We start from the raw sequence: 14025 nt of genomic DNA on the forward strand, positions 1-14025 counted from the left end.
TTGAGCAATTTGAAGATCCTTGACTTGGGATATAATAGACTGGAGGGGTCAATAGATTTGAAAGGTTAGTTTTTTTATATACTATTATTTTTCTAAATATTAAATTTAATTAACACAATTATCTATTAAATTTAATTTCAAAAAACACAATTAATGAGTATTGTATTAATTAATTTATTTATATATAAATATCAAGAATCTTTGAGCGGCTTGGAGTACTTGAGTCTGGGCGGCAACAATATTAACAAATTGGTAGCCTCAAGAGGTAATTAGTAACACATTCACGTTACCTACCTGGCTGGTAGCATCATGAAGATAATATTAATTATTCTTGTTTTTTCCCTAACTAACTTGCAGGTCCAAGCAGCTTAAGGACTCTATACCTATATAATATCACAATCTATGGAAGTAGCTTCCAGTTACTGCAATCATTAGGAGCTTTCTCAAACCTCACGACACTTGATCTGAGCTCCAACGATTTTAGAGGAAGAATATTAGGTGACGGTAAGTCATATATTATATTATATATAGTGATGTTTATATATTTGGGTTTAATTGAAATATTTAATTTTCTACTTTTGGACAAACAGAGTTGCAAAATTTGAGCTCATTGGAAAGTTTATATCTGGATGGTTGTTCTCTAGATGAACATTCCCTTCAAAGCCTCGGAGCACTGCCCTCTCTAAAAAATCTTTCATTTCAAGAACTTAATGGCACGATACCTTTTAGAGGTAAATTAATAAATTTCAACTCCACTATTACTTATCATTGATCATTTTATTTCTCTCTATACCTGCTACAATTAGGTGTCTGTATAGATTTTCTCTTTTATGTTTTAGCAACCTACAAAACAAGTCTTGGAGAGCCAATTAAATCTCAAATTTAGAAATTAACTCAATTGAAATCTTTATTGTTTTAAAATTCTACCATCCATTTAATATAAATAATATTTCAATTTAATTTTGCCCCCCTCTCTCTCTCAACATTATTTCAGTGTAATGTAAATAAAATGATAACATAAAAAATAATAATTTATTTAATGAAAAGCTAACTTCATACATAGAGAGTGCTATTTTTAGGAGGAGAATAAATTAATAATGGTGTATTTTTATTTTTTAGGTCAAATGTATAAAAAAATCCTTCTCTTAAATGGACAATACAATTTCTACACTTAACTTATGTTTTTAGTTTTTTTAGCCATGATTAATAAGTAATAAATTATTTCTAATTTTAATTCCCTCTACGCTAATATAATTACTTGTTTAATTGATCGTGGCAGGCTTCATTGATCTCAATAACTTGAAATACTTGGATTTGAGTTACAATACTCTCAATAATAGCATCTTTCAAGCCATCGGAAAAATGACCTCTCTTAAAACTTTATGGTTGCAAAGTTGTAATTTAAATGGCCAATTATCTACAACCCAAGGTAAGGTTAGATTGATGACTCTTACTCTCTCTCTCTCTCTCTCTCTCTAGGTTATATATTTTCTATTAGACACTTAAAGTTTTATTTTTTTCTAAATTATAATGTGATTAAGCTTATGTAACTTAAATCATCTTGAAGAGCTATATATGTATAGAATTTCTCTTTTATTTTTTCGCAATCTACTAAACAAGTCTTGGAGAGATAATTAAATCTCAAATTTAGAAATTAACTCAATTGAAATCTTTATTATTTTAAAATTCTACCATACATTTAATATGAATAATATTTCACTTTAATTTTGCCCCTCTCTCAACACCATTTCAGTGTAATGTAATTAAAATGATAACATAAATAACAATATAACTTCATACATAGAGAGTGCTATTTTAGGAGGAGAATAAATTAACAATGGTGTATTTCTTTTTTTGGGTCAGACATATAAAAAAAACCTTCTATTAATTGGACAATACAATTTCTACACTTACATGATGTTTTTTATTTTTTAAGCCATGATTAATAAGTAATGAATTATTTCTAATTTTAATTCCTTCTACGCTTATATAATTTCTTGTTTAATTGATCATGGTAGGCTTCATTGATCTCAAGAACTTGGAATACTTAGATTTCAGTGGCAATACTCTCGATAAGAAAATCTTCCAAGCCATCAGAATGATGACCTCTCTTAAAACTTTGATTTTGTGGAGCTGCAAACTAGATGGCAGAATACCTACAACCCAAGGTAAGGTTAATAACTCTTACTCTTTCTCTTTCACTTCCTTTATAATTTTAATTGCATTTATGTTAATATAATTTCTAATTTTAATTCCTCAATAATAGCATCTTCCAAACCTTGGGTAAAATTGATTACTCTTACTCTCTCTTCATCTATAGGTTATATATTTTTCATTAGACACTCAGAGTTTTAATTTTCCCTAAATTATAATGTGATCAGGCTTATGCGACTTAAATCATCTCCAAGTGCTAGATATGAGCAACAATGATCTCAATGGTTTCTTGCCCCCGTGTCTGGCAAATTTGACTTCCCTTCAACAACTAGATCTCTCTTCCAATCACTTGAAGATCCCTATGTCATTGAGCCCATTATACAACCTTTCAAAACTCAAGGTTTTTTATGGTTCAAATAATGAAATATACGCAGAAGAAGATCATCATGATTTGAACCCAAAGTTCCAGTTAGAGTACCTCTTTTTAAGAGGTCGTGGACAAGGCGCGGGAGCATTTCCCAAGTTCCTTTACCATCAGGTGAACCTGGAATATTTGGATCTTACAAACATCCAAATAAAGGGAGAGTTTCCAAATTGGTTGATTGAGAACAACACATACCTAAAAGAACTTTATTTAGAAAACTGTTCTCTTTCGGGTTGTTTTCTTGTTGCCAAAGAATTCTCATATGAATTTGTCATTCTTAAGTATATCCATGAATTACTTCCAAGGCCAAATCCCTTCAGAAATCGGAGTTCATTTGCCAGGGTTAAAAGTTTTATTTATGTCTGACAATGGTTTCAATGGAAGCATTCCTTTCTCGTTGGGTAACATCAGTTTGCTACAAGGGTTAGACCTGTCCAACAACATTTTGCAAGGGCAGATCCTTGGATGGATAGGGAATATGTCTTCTCTTGAATTCTTGAACTTATCAGGGAACAATTTCTCTGGTTGTTTACCACTTAGATTCGGCACTTCTTCAAATTTGAGATATGTTTATTTATCTAGAAATAAGTTGCAAGGGCCAATCGCAATGGCATTTTATAACTCCTTTGAGATATTCGTATTAGATCTTTCCCATAATAATTTAACTGGTACAATTCCAGAATGGATTGACAGGCTATCTAACTTGAGATTTCTACTCTTGAGTTATAACAATCTTGAAGGTGAAATCCCAATTCAATTATCCAAGTTGGACCAATTAACCGTGATTGATCTTTCTCACAATCACCTTTCTGGTAACATCATCTCTTGGATGATGCCTACTCATCCTTTCCCTTTTTATGGCTCTATTTCCTCATCACAACAATCCTTCGAGTTTACAACGAAGAATGTATCCCTTTCTTACAGAGGCAGCATTATCCAGTACTTCATAGGAATTGATTTTTCATTCAACAATTTCACAGGAGAGATTCCTCCTGAATTTGGAAACCTCAGTATGATCAAGGCATTAAACCTTTCGCACAATAGTTTGACCGGACCAATTCCACCAACATTTTGGAACTTGAAGGAAATAGAGAGCTTGGATCTTTCCTACAACAAATTGGATGGAGAAATCCCACATCAACTTACTGAACTATTTTCTCTAGAAGTTTTTAGTGTGGCTCACAATAATTTGTCCGGTAAGATTCCTGCGAGAGTTGCACAGTTTGCCACGTTTGATGAGAGTTGCTACAAGGACAACCCTTTTCTTTGTGGAGAACCGCTACCCAAAATATGTGGTGCGGCTATACCACCATCACCAATGCCAACTTCAACGAACAATGAAGATAATGGTGGCTTCATGGATATGGAGGTTTTCTATGTTACCTTTTCGGTTATATACATCATGGTGTTGTTGGTGATAGGAGCAGTTCTATACATAAATCCATATTGGCGACGAGCTTGGTTTCACTTTATTGAGGTGTGCATAAACAATTGCTATTATTTTCTGGTGGACAATCTTCCCATTTTATCCAAGTTTGGGTTTTCATAGCCTTGATGGTACCAAGACTTGGTGCATCGTTGTGTATTCTAGTTTTAAGATTTAAACAAGTTTAAAGGCATGCTCAAGCGATGTTGTATTAATTTATACAGTTCCATTTGGTTTTATAGGTTTTTATACAATAGAGCTTTTCAATTCCATGAGTTTTTACTTCCCTTGTATATTACATTATTACTTGATTTTTATGGATGATCAATTCAAATTTACAACACAAATATCCAAAAAATATTTAATATTAAAGGGAAGACATTACAACACAAATATCAATTCAAATTTATTTCACTGATTGTATATAAGCTTGTGAGCACTTAGATAATTTGCTTGATCTACAACTTCAGTAACTGAGAGTATTGAGTTGTCTTAGATTGAGTTTCCCAGCTAATATCAAAGGGTAATGTCGAGAACGAATCCCTTCAGGGCTGACCCTTGCCCATATGGCACTCCCCACTTGAAATGGATGACCACTCGGTACTGAGCAAATTAATGAATCAAAGCAGTCTCGAGATTCCACATAACAATTCATCTCCACTTCTGAATACTCTAATCTCAAACGTCCAGCATATGCTGCAATGCTTGATTAAAGTCATTTGATTACGCTTAGACTAGGTATCGGATGTTCCGGTGAAAGAATACATGAAAATAAAGTTAAGTCTCTTGTTAGAATCTTTAATTACCTCCACTTCCACTTGCTTAAAACACTGACAAATCAAAATGCATTTCTTCTCTTCCTAGTATGTCCTTTAGCTTTATCATATTTCCAGCTGCAATTGCCACAACAAGGAGAAAGTTAAGAAAGCAAAGAAGGGAGCATTAAAAAACTAAACTTGCCTTATTTGTTTCATGAAAACCACTTTTCTGGAAACAACTTTCCTATGTTTGATAAACTATGAAATTACAAGGTCGCACTAGGGAAAGACAAATAGATATGGAGTCGCGTTATGAGGCAATTTCTGCATAAGTTCTAATCGTAGATTGAGTTTTGTCAGATTCCAAGTGAAATCTGTTCAGAAACTAAACAACATTTTGGCTTAGAGGACTAATGAAAATGATTTATGGCATCCCTTAAAAACTTAAAAGGTGTCAAGTGCATTTTATTTCAATCCACCAATATTCCCCCTGCATTCCCTCCTTATGTTCTGAAAAAAATATAGTTTTACATTCTTTCCGCAATGAACTTGCATTACTTTACAGCAAATGCATGTAACAATCCAACAACCATTTTCATTCTACAGAAACATACTCATGTGAGGGTAAATGATACATTTCTATCAGCAAGATAGAGATCCTTGCTCAAGCTCTTAAGAACACAACTTACCATTCAACATTTTGGCTGTAGTTATCAACCAGAAGATATAATCCCTCCGAATGCACTGTCAATGACTGAAAAAGGCCACCAAGTTTTCAACTTTTCCACCTCTATATGCAACCGATATTTGGAATGTAACCTTCTCTCTTCATCTCCTCATTCAGCAATTGGTATATGTTCTCCGAATGATGATGTAAGCTGCCACCAGCATGAAATTCATGAGCACCACACTGCCGCATCTTTGCAGAATCATCCCACCTTCTCATATTTGCATATATCTTAGATGAGATAATTGCATCTCTAGAAACAATTGAATGACCCTTTCACCAACATCTGCATTTCTACACCTCTGACAGGCACCAAGCAATGACCCCAACACAATTTCATCTTGTTTTCCAGGCATCTTCTTGATCAAGTCCCAAGCTTCGTTCAGAAGTCCTGCACGCGCACAAAGATCAACCATGCAAGAATAATGCTTGACTTTTGGGTCCAATTCAAATGACAATTTCATTGATTCAAACAATTGGCGGCCCTCATCAACCAATCCGGCATGCACACATGCAGAAAGTACTCCTATGAAAGTGATGTCATTAGGGTGAACAGTGCCATTATCCTTTGACATGCGTCTGAATAATGATAATGCTTCCAAGGCGTGCCCATGGAAAGCAAGAGCAGAAATCATGGCATTCCATGAGACCTCATTTTCATGAGGCATACTCTCAAAAACCCTGAGTGCATCATCCAAGCTCCCACATTTTGCATACATATCAATTAATTCACTCGCAACATAAACATCGTGCTGTAAACCTCTTTCTGATGCATGTGTCTCAACCCATTTCCCCAAATCAAGGGCCCCTATTGTGGAACATGCAGACAATACTTCAATCATTGTGACTTTAACTGGATTAGAACCTGCCTCTCTCATTCCATTGAATAGTACAATTGCTTCATTGGAAGCTCCATTCTGTGCACACATATGAAGTTATAGCTGAACAAAAAAAAATCATATTAACTTGAAACGCATTTACAAATTTCATATATTTGTGTGGTTTTTATTTCATAGCTGATTAATTAGGAAGAATTCAAATTTCAAGTTAGTTTAAAGGAACAGGAATAAACACAATTCCACTATATGTGACAATTACAAAGTATAAAACCGATCTAATTACCATGTGATAATGGCATTCCAAGTGACAACATCCTTGTTTGGCATTGAATCAAAGACCCTCCTCGCAGATATCAAATCCCCACACTTACCATACATGTCAATCAAGGCAGACCCCACATACGAATTTACCTCCATCTTCTTCTCCAAAACAAGCCCCTCCACCCATCTCCCCAAACCCAAATCCCCACACGCCCCAAGAACATTCACCAACGTCATCTCATCTGGCTCAAACCCCTCCTCCCTCATTTCCATAAACAACCAAATTGCCTCTTTAGCAAAACCCATCTTAGAATACCCCGAAATCATCGAATTCCACGACACCAAGTCTCTGTCACCCATTTCATCAAACACCTTCTGTGCAAACCCCATTTCACCACACCTTGCGTCAATTGTAGTCAAAGAATGATTCACATGCTCATCACCATCCAAACCAGCCTTAAACACCAGAAAATGACCAATCTTTCCATGAACCAAACCCCAAACATTCCCTCACGCTATAAACAAAAAAGGGTATGTGAAATTATTTGCTTTTAGGCCTAAAGACTTCAGCTTGTAATACAATTCAACACAAAATTCATAGGTTTTTCGATTTGCATTGTTTTATCAGAGATAAAAGCTTTTCAGTTAGGGTTTGATGATGTTCTTTTTGGGTTTGGAAGTTGAGGTTGGAAAGAGGGAGGTGGTAGGGTGGTAGAAAAGAGGTAGGTCTTGTCCTGTACTGTCTTCGAACACAACAGGCATTGCATAGATAGTTACCATCATTGTTTTGATTAAAAAAAAAGGTTTTTTCTTGCAACACCAATTTGATTTCTTGCATGTTCTCATGTAGTTACCAATCAACATTTGACAGATTATATGCCCGGGAGAAGAAACTTTACCAAGAAGTCAGGGTACATCTCAAATCTTCTGCATAACTTTTTGAATGATGCATTCTAAGCGTCCCTAGTTTTCAAGGCCATGATTATAGCGTAGAATTTGAATGTATTTATTTTTGCTGCTGGAATGGGTTTTATCTATGCACAGCAGCTAAGAGGCGATCCACACAGGGTCCCAATCCGTTCAAAGAGATTTGGAGCAGGGTTGTCAGTTGAATGAGGCAGAAGTATGGAAATGGTGGAGGTTGATGAAGTAGAAGATGTAATGACTACAGAGAAAATGGCTGAAATTCCCATGAACGTACTTTGTGCAGGAATGTCAGTTGCAAACAGCTCGCTTACTGAATTTGCTATTGGTTCTGCAGAGGGATATGCAGAATATGTTTAAGTAGTGGGAGAATGCCATTGCCAAGTGCTCCAGAGTTCTAGCAGGCCTAGAACATAATTTAGGATATCCCGGTGGCTAACATTGCTAGCATCAGTGATGTAATTACATGTTATAACCTAAATGACCAAGGTAGCGTAGAGCAATTGCTGCTCCTGCTAACATATTTCTTTGTGATCTATTAGTTGGCAAGCTAACCAAAGATGAACAGCATATATGCTTAGAAATATCTGGGATTGGAAACTACAAGGGTGATTTTTTTACAGTGGATTCAAATTCAACAACTACAAGGGCTATTTCCTGCAGCACGGAGAGTTTCTGAATTTTCATTATTAGAATCAAACTACTTTGGCCACAATTTCCTCTGAAGTCTGAAACACCTATCACTCTGCTTAAGGAAATGTTCACAATTAACAACCTACAACTGTTGGATGATTATTTTTCAAAAAATTTACATGGAATACAAGAATGAAAGGTAAAAAGAAAACTATCTTTCTCACAGTGATGTCCATGACTGAATTGTCACGAGGAAAAAAATTGTCAAGGAAAATACAAATTTGTCAAAAAATGAATGCTTCTTCAGTCATAACTGAAGCCTTCATCTTCATCATCATCAAGATGGGGCCGTAGCTTTGGGGGCTCTAATAACATATGGTCTATTTGATGGTTACATGTCAAATTCACTAACTGACATACCGATGAACAAAAAAATCAACAATTTAATGACATACGGTTTTTCTATTAGTTATATGTTATATTTAATGATGGAAGTACCAATGGGATGAAGCAGGTAAAGTTTTTTTTTGCACTTTGTCTATCTGTAAATCCATTTGTAAAATTGTAACCAACAGACCACAAATCACTTAATTTTTCTAATGGATTATTTCCATCCATGATCATGTCGGAAAGTTTCATACCGAAAGACTATGAGTATAAATAATGACAAAAAATTTCGCCGACAAATCTAAAATTTTTGGTAGTGATGGATGATGAGTTGTCCATATAAATCTTCATTGGCTTTTCTTGTGGCATTCACAATTTTTTTAATAATCTTCTTAGCCTTATGAAATGATAAACTCATGATGTATTAGCTTCATATTCAGCTTCACAGGTTAACAAAGTGACTATAGATTGCTCTTTGAACTTCATGTGAATGATGTGTGTTCTATGTAGAAAACAAAACCTATAGTGCCTTTTCTATCATCTATATCTCCATCTTAATGACTATAACTTACAAGATCAAAGCTATTAGAATATCCATAAAATAAATTAAAATCAACAATACCTTTAATATACCAAAGAATTCACTTTAAAGCTTTAAAGCGAGTCATAGTTGGTATCTTCATAAACATACTAACAAGTCTAACTCTAAAAAGAATATCTAAACGAGTGCATGTCAAATATATCAAACTCTCAACTAGGTTGTTGAATGTTATAGAGCTTATCTTCTCTTCTTCATCATTGTTTGACATTTTTACTTTATACTCAATTGGAGTATTTATTTTTGCACAATCATCTCTTTTATCTTAATCCTTAAGTAGTATTTGTTATAAAAAAAAGAAAAGAAAGGAGACATTGCTTACCCAATTCATGTCATTATTTTGGCTTGAGTTACATGGGTAGGCATTGTTTTGATATGGTAAGGCTAGGCCGTTCTGTTGTGGTAATTGGTTAAGAAATAATATTATATCTATATTATGAATTTATTTATTTATTTATTTTAATAAAATATAAAATCTTTTTTAACCTCGTGGTAAGAATAGATTTGTAAACTAAATCTCAAAACTTGAAAACTAATTTCAAGATATTAAGTTTGTCGCGGGTGCGCGACGTCGCGGCGATCGTCCACCCTCAGGAACCCTAATTGGTCTCAGAGATCGGGCACGGGGACTGGTTGCGTAAAGGGAAGGTATTAGCACCCCAAATACGCCCTACCTAAGGTAAGCTGCATTATTTATTTGTCTGATAAAATTCAAGGTCTCGTTGTGTTTTCTAGTTGTTGGCCCGTCTATGGTTCAAGAAAAGTCCTCCTCAATAAAGAGGTCCTTATCTTATCGGGTAAAATCTAACCGTTCTAACGTCTATATAAAAAAACATGTTTAATATCAGGAATACGTTTTATGCATAAATTCGTAATCCCAAATACTAAAAGAAGACAAAAAGATTTTTTTAGAATTTTTGAAATATTTGCCTAGTTCTCATGGCTTAAATAAACCGGTTATTAAAGCCAAAATGCATGCTAATACATATATTGTTTTTGAAATTTTCTTTTGTTGTGTGAAAATATGATGTTATAATATTTATATATATATATATATTGGAGAGACTAGGCCGTATTTTAAAACAAAACATTTTTTTAATTATGTATATATTTTTTTGATGTTTTGACGCAAATCGGGTACTTTAATACTGGGTTGGTATTCTTACGGTATAAAAATACAACCAAATATTAATCCACTTTGATAAAAAAATGCAGAAAAATCAACAATATTTTTAAAGATATTTAGGAAATTTTTGAAAGCAAAAGACATTTTTTTATTTTGAAAATCTTTAACGTTTTGATGAAAACCAGGTATTTTAATACCGGATTTGTATCTTTACAGTATAAAAATACAAACCGATATTAATCAAAATATAATAATAAAAATACAAAAAATCACATATTTTTTGACATAAATTTTGCAGAATTTTCTTAAATTTTTCTATATATATATATATATATAAATAATACAAAAACAAAATAATATGTAATATATAATATTAAATGGGCTGGGCTGGTCCGGCCCAACCAACTGGGTCGGACTCAGCCCAAAAGTGTTGGGCCGATATCGGCCCAAAATGGATCGGGCCGATTTCGGCCCAAAAAACTAATGCTGCCTTCTGGGCCAGGCCCGGCCCAGAAGGCAGGGCTGGGCCAGGATCCGCCTGGCCCAGCAACCAAAACGGGCGGGGGGAATTTTTTCCCCCCCACCCCTGCATGCAGAACGCTATTCGTTCTGCATGCAGAGAAGGAAAAAACAAAACGCAAGAAAATGAAGGAGAAGAAGGGTTACCTGGCGCGGAGGAGGCGGTGGCTGTGGTGGAGGCCGGTGGCTCACAGACGGCGGCTCCAGGCGGCGCTGTGGCTGTTTCCAACGGTTTGGTTCGTTTTCTCCGTTCTTCCCTTTCTCTTTGTTTTCGGTTTGCTTTTCTTCTTTTGTTTTCGGTTTTGTCCTTCCTCTCTTTTTGTTCCTCTTCTCTTTTTTCGGTTCCCTCCTCTCTTTCTTCTCTCTCCTTCGTTCTAACTCTTCCCCTCTCTCTCCTCCCTTTCGGTTTCTTTTCTTCCTCTTCCTCTCTGTTTTTTTTTCCCTTCCCTCTCCTTAGCGTTCTTGGGTCCTATTTATAGAGCCAAGGGCGTGGCTTTTTATTGCTCTCATGGGGAGCAGCCGGCCGGTCGGCCATTGGGAGCGACTGCCCAGGTTCGGCCCCCCCCGGTTTTCTGGCAGGTGTGCGGCGGGTGGTCGGCCATTGTGTTCGGTCGGTGGGCTCCAGGCGAGAGAGTGGCCGGCAAAAAAATTCAAAAGAAAAAAGCTCCTTTTTTTGCCTTCTTCCCCGCTGCATGTTCGGGGGGGAAGAAGAAAGACGAACAGTGTCATTCGAAACGACACCGTTCTGCTCTTTTTTTTTTAAATGCATGAAACGACGTCGTTTTGGAGAAAACACGCCGTTTCATTTAAATGTGCCGCCAGAACGCGCCAAATTCCAAATCAGTCCTTAATCATCTTTTTTTCTTCAATTGCATCCCTGCCCATTTCGGTCTCCGCCCCTCTTGTTGGCCGCGTTTTTCACTTTAGTCCTAGGCCTCTAATTTATGCAATTGAGCCCTTAATTGACTAATAAACTTTTAATTTCTTAAATTAGGCCCCTGAACCAAATAGTTGCAGCCCCTCCATTTACGCGCCTCTTCCAATTTGGTCCCTGGTTTCGGATTTCTTCAATTAAGTCCCTAATTGGCCCTTAAACTTCAAAATTTATGCAATTAAGCCCCTGATTTGACCTAATAAATTCCTAAAAAATATATTTTGGCCCGAGAACTTAAATTTCTTCTAATTAAAGCCCAAATTGACTTAAAAATCAAATTTTCTTGCAATCAAATCCCCTAAAAATTCATTTAAAAATCCAATTAAGTCCATAAACATCCAAATTTGGGTTTTTCTCCTCAAATTTCAAATTTCCCTTCTCAACAGGGCTCTCCTCCTTCAATAATATACTGTCAAAAATCCAATCTTTGTATTTTTAACCTCATTGACCAATTTTCCGACCATTTTCTGAGCGCTTCTGCCTCCTGTTATTTTTTCTTAACCTCCTTTGGCTATATATATATATATATATATATATATATATATATATATATATATATATATTGTGGGGGACCCAAAAATGGGTTACAACAGATGCCCCCTCTTTATAATGCTTACGGAGCAGGGGTTTTGCGCAGTAAGTTTTATAAAGATAAACCCAAAACGGAATTCCCGGAAGTGATCTGGTTGAAGCTTGATTGATCTGAAACTTGTCTTTTACAGCAATCCTCCTCAGCCCCAAAAACTATGATCAAAATTTATCATCTTGAGATCCCTTCAGGCGATCTCTCTAAACCAAAATCTATAATTGTTGCTTACTCAACTTGGAATTCCATCCGGCGATTCCCTTTCAATAAAAATGAATTATGAGGTCCCTTCTAGCGACCTCCTTTGACCAATATCGAAATACGAGACCCCTTCTGGCGATCTCCTTTAACAAAAGATTTTAGAACCCTATCTGGCGATTCCTTGTAACCAATGTTGAAAAATGAGGTCCCTTCTGGCAACCTCCTTGGATGAATATCAAAATACGAGATTCCTTCTGACGATCTCCTTTAATCAACTTGGAATCCCATCTGGCGATTCCTTTATTGATCTTTTTTTTTTTTTTGAAAATACGAGGTCCCATCTGGCGACCTCCAAATAGCGAAACACGAGATCCCTTCTGGCGATCTCCTTCAACTTGAAATCACATCTGGCGATTCCTTTTATTCAAACGAAAAATGGGGTCCCATCTGGCGACCTCCAAATAGCGAAATGCGAGATCCCTTCTGGCGATCTCCTTTATTCAACTTGGAATCCCATCTGGCGATTCATTTTAACCAACATATAATACGAGGTCCCATCTGGAGACCTCAAATAGCGAAACACGAGATCCCTTCTGGTGATCTCTTTTAATCAACTTGGAATCCCATTTGGCGATTCCTTTTATTCAACATGTAATACGGGGTCCCATCTGGCGACCTCCGAATAGCGAAACACGAGATCCCTTCTGGCGATCTCTTTTAATCAACTTGGAATCCCATCTGGCGATTCCTTTTATAACCAACATGAAAAAACGAGGTCCCATCTGGCGACCTCCAAACAGCGAAACACGAAATCCCTTCTGGCGATCTCCTTTAACTTGGAATCCCATCTGGCGATTCCTTTTATTAACCAACATCAAAAAACGAGGTCCCATCTGGCGACTTCCAAATAGCGAAACACGAGATCCCTTATGGCGATCTCCTTTATTCAACTTGGAATCCCATCTGGCGATTCCTTTTAACTAACATGTAATACGAGGTCCCATCTGGCGACCTCAAATAGCGAAACACGAGATCCCTTCTGGCGATCTCCTTTAATCAACTTGGAATCCCATCTGGCGATTCCTTTTATTCAACATGTAATACGGGGTCCCATCTGGCGACCTCCGAATAGCGAAACACGAGATCCATTCTGGCGATCTCTTTAAATCAACTTGGAATCCCATGTGGCGATTCCTTTTATTCAACATGTAATACAGGGTCCCATCTGGCGACCTCCGAATAGAGAAACACGAGATCCCTTCTGGCGATCTCTTTTAATCAACTTTGAATCCCATCTGGCGATTCCTATTATAACCAACATGAAAAAACGAGGTACCATCTGGCGACCTCCAAACAGCGAAACACGAGATCCCTTCTGTCGATCTCCTTTAACTTGGAATCCCATCTGGCGATTCCTTTTATTAACCAACATGAAAAAACGAGGTCCCATTTAGCGACCTCCAAATAGCGAAACACGAGATCCCTTATGGCGATCTCCTTTATTCAATTTGGAATCCCATCTGGCGAC

The 14025-nt window shown here is 36.4% G+C and overlaps 2 protein-coding genes across 2 annotated transcripts in view; one reads left to right on the plus strand and one right to left on the minus strand.

Moving 5' to 3' along the window:
- The window catches only part of LOC133674814 (cuscuta receptor 1-like), a 97672-nt gene that overhangs the window by 10551 nt on the left and 73096 nt on the right, over window positions 1–14025 (plus strand). The window lies entirely within an intron of this gene.
- LOC133673669 (pentatricopeptide repeat-containing protein At2g34400-like) lies at window positions 5427–7642 on the minus strand. Its single transcript, XM_062094518.1, has 2 exons — window positions 6612–7642; window positions 5427–5880 (listed from the first exon to the last, which is right to left on the minus strand). The coding sequence occupies exons 1-2, from the start codon at window positions 6977–6979 to the stop codon at window positions 5826–5828; spliced, it is 423 nt and encodes a 140-aa protein (XP_061950502.1). The 5' UTR covers window positions 6980–7642; the 3' UTR covers window positions 5427–5825.

The sequence above is a fragment of the Populus nigra genome, chromosome 15, assembly GCF_951802175.1.
Source record: "Populus nigra chromosome 15, ddPopNigr1.1, whole genome shotgun sequence".
Lineage (NCBI taxonomy): Eukaryota > Viridiplantae > Streptophyta > Magnoliopsida > Malpighiales > Salicaceae > Populus > Populus nigra.

What these genes read in the sequence shown, in the direction of transcription:
- LOC133673669 (XM_062094518.1), bottom strand. Translation starts at nt 6,979, where the DNA reads ATGGGGTTTGCACAGAAGGTGTTTGATGAAATGGGTGACAGAGACTTG. An exon ending in TGGAATGCCATTATCACATG is followed by an intron (nt 5,881 to 6,611) that starts GTAATTAGATCG and finishes GTGCGCGTGCAG; the next exon opens with GACTTCTGAACGAAGCTTGG.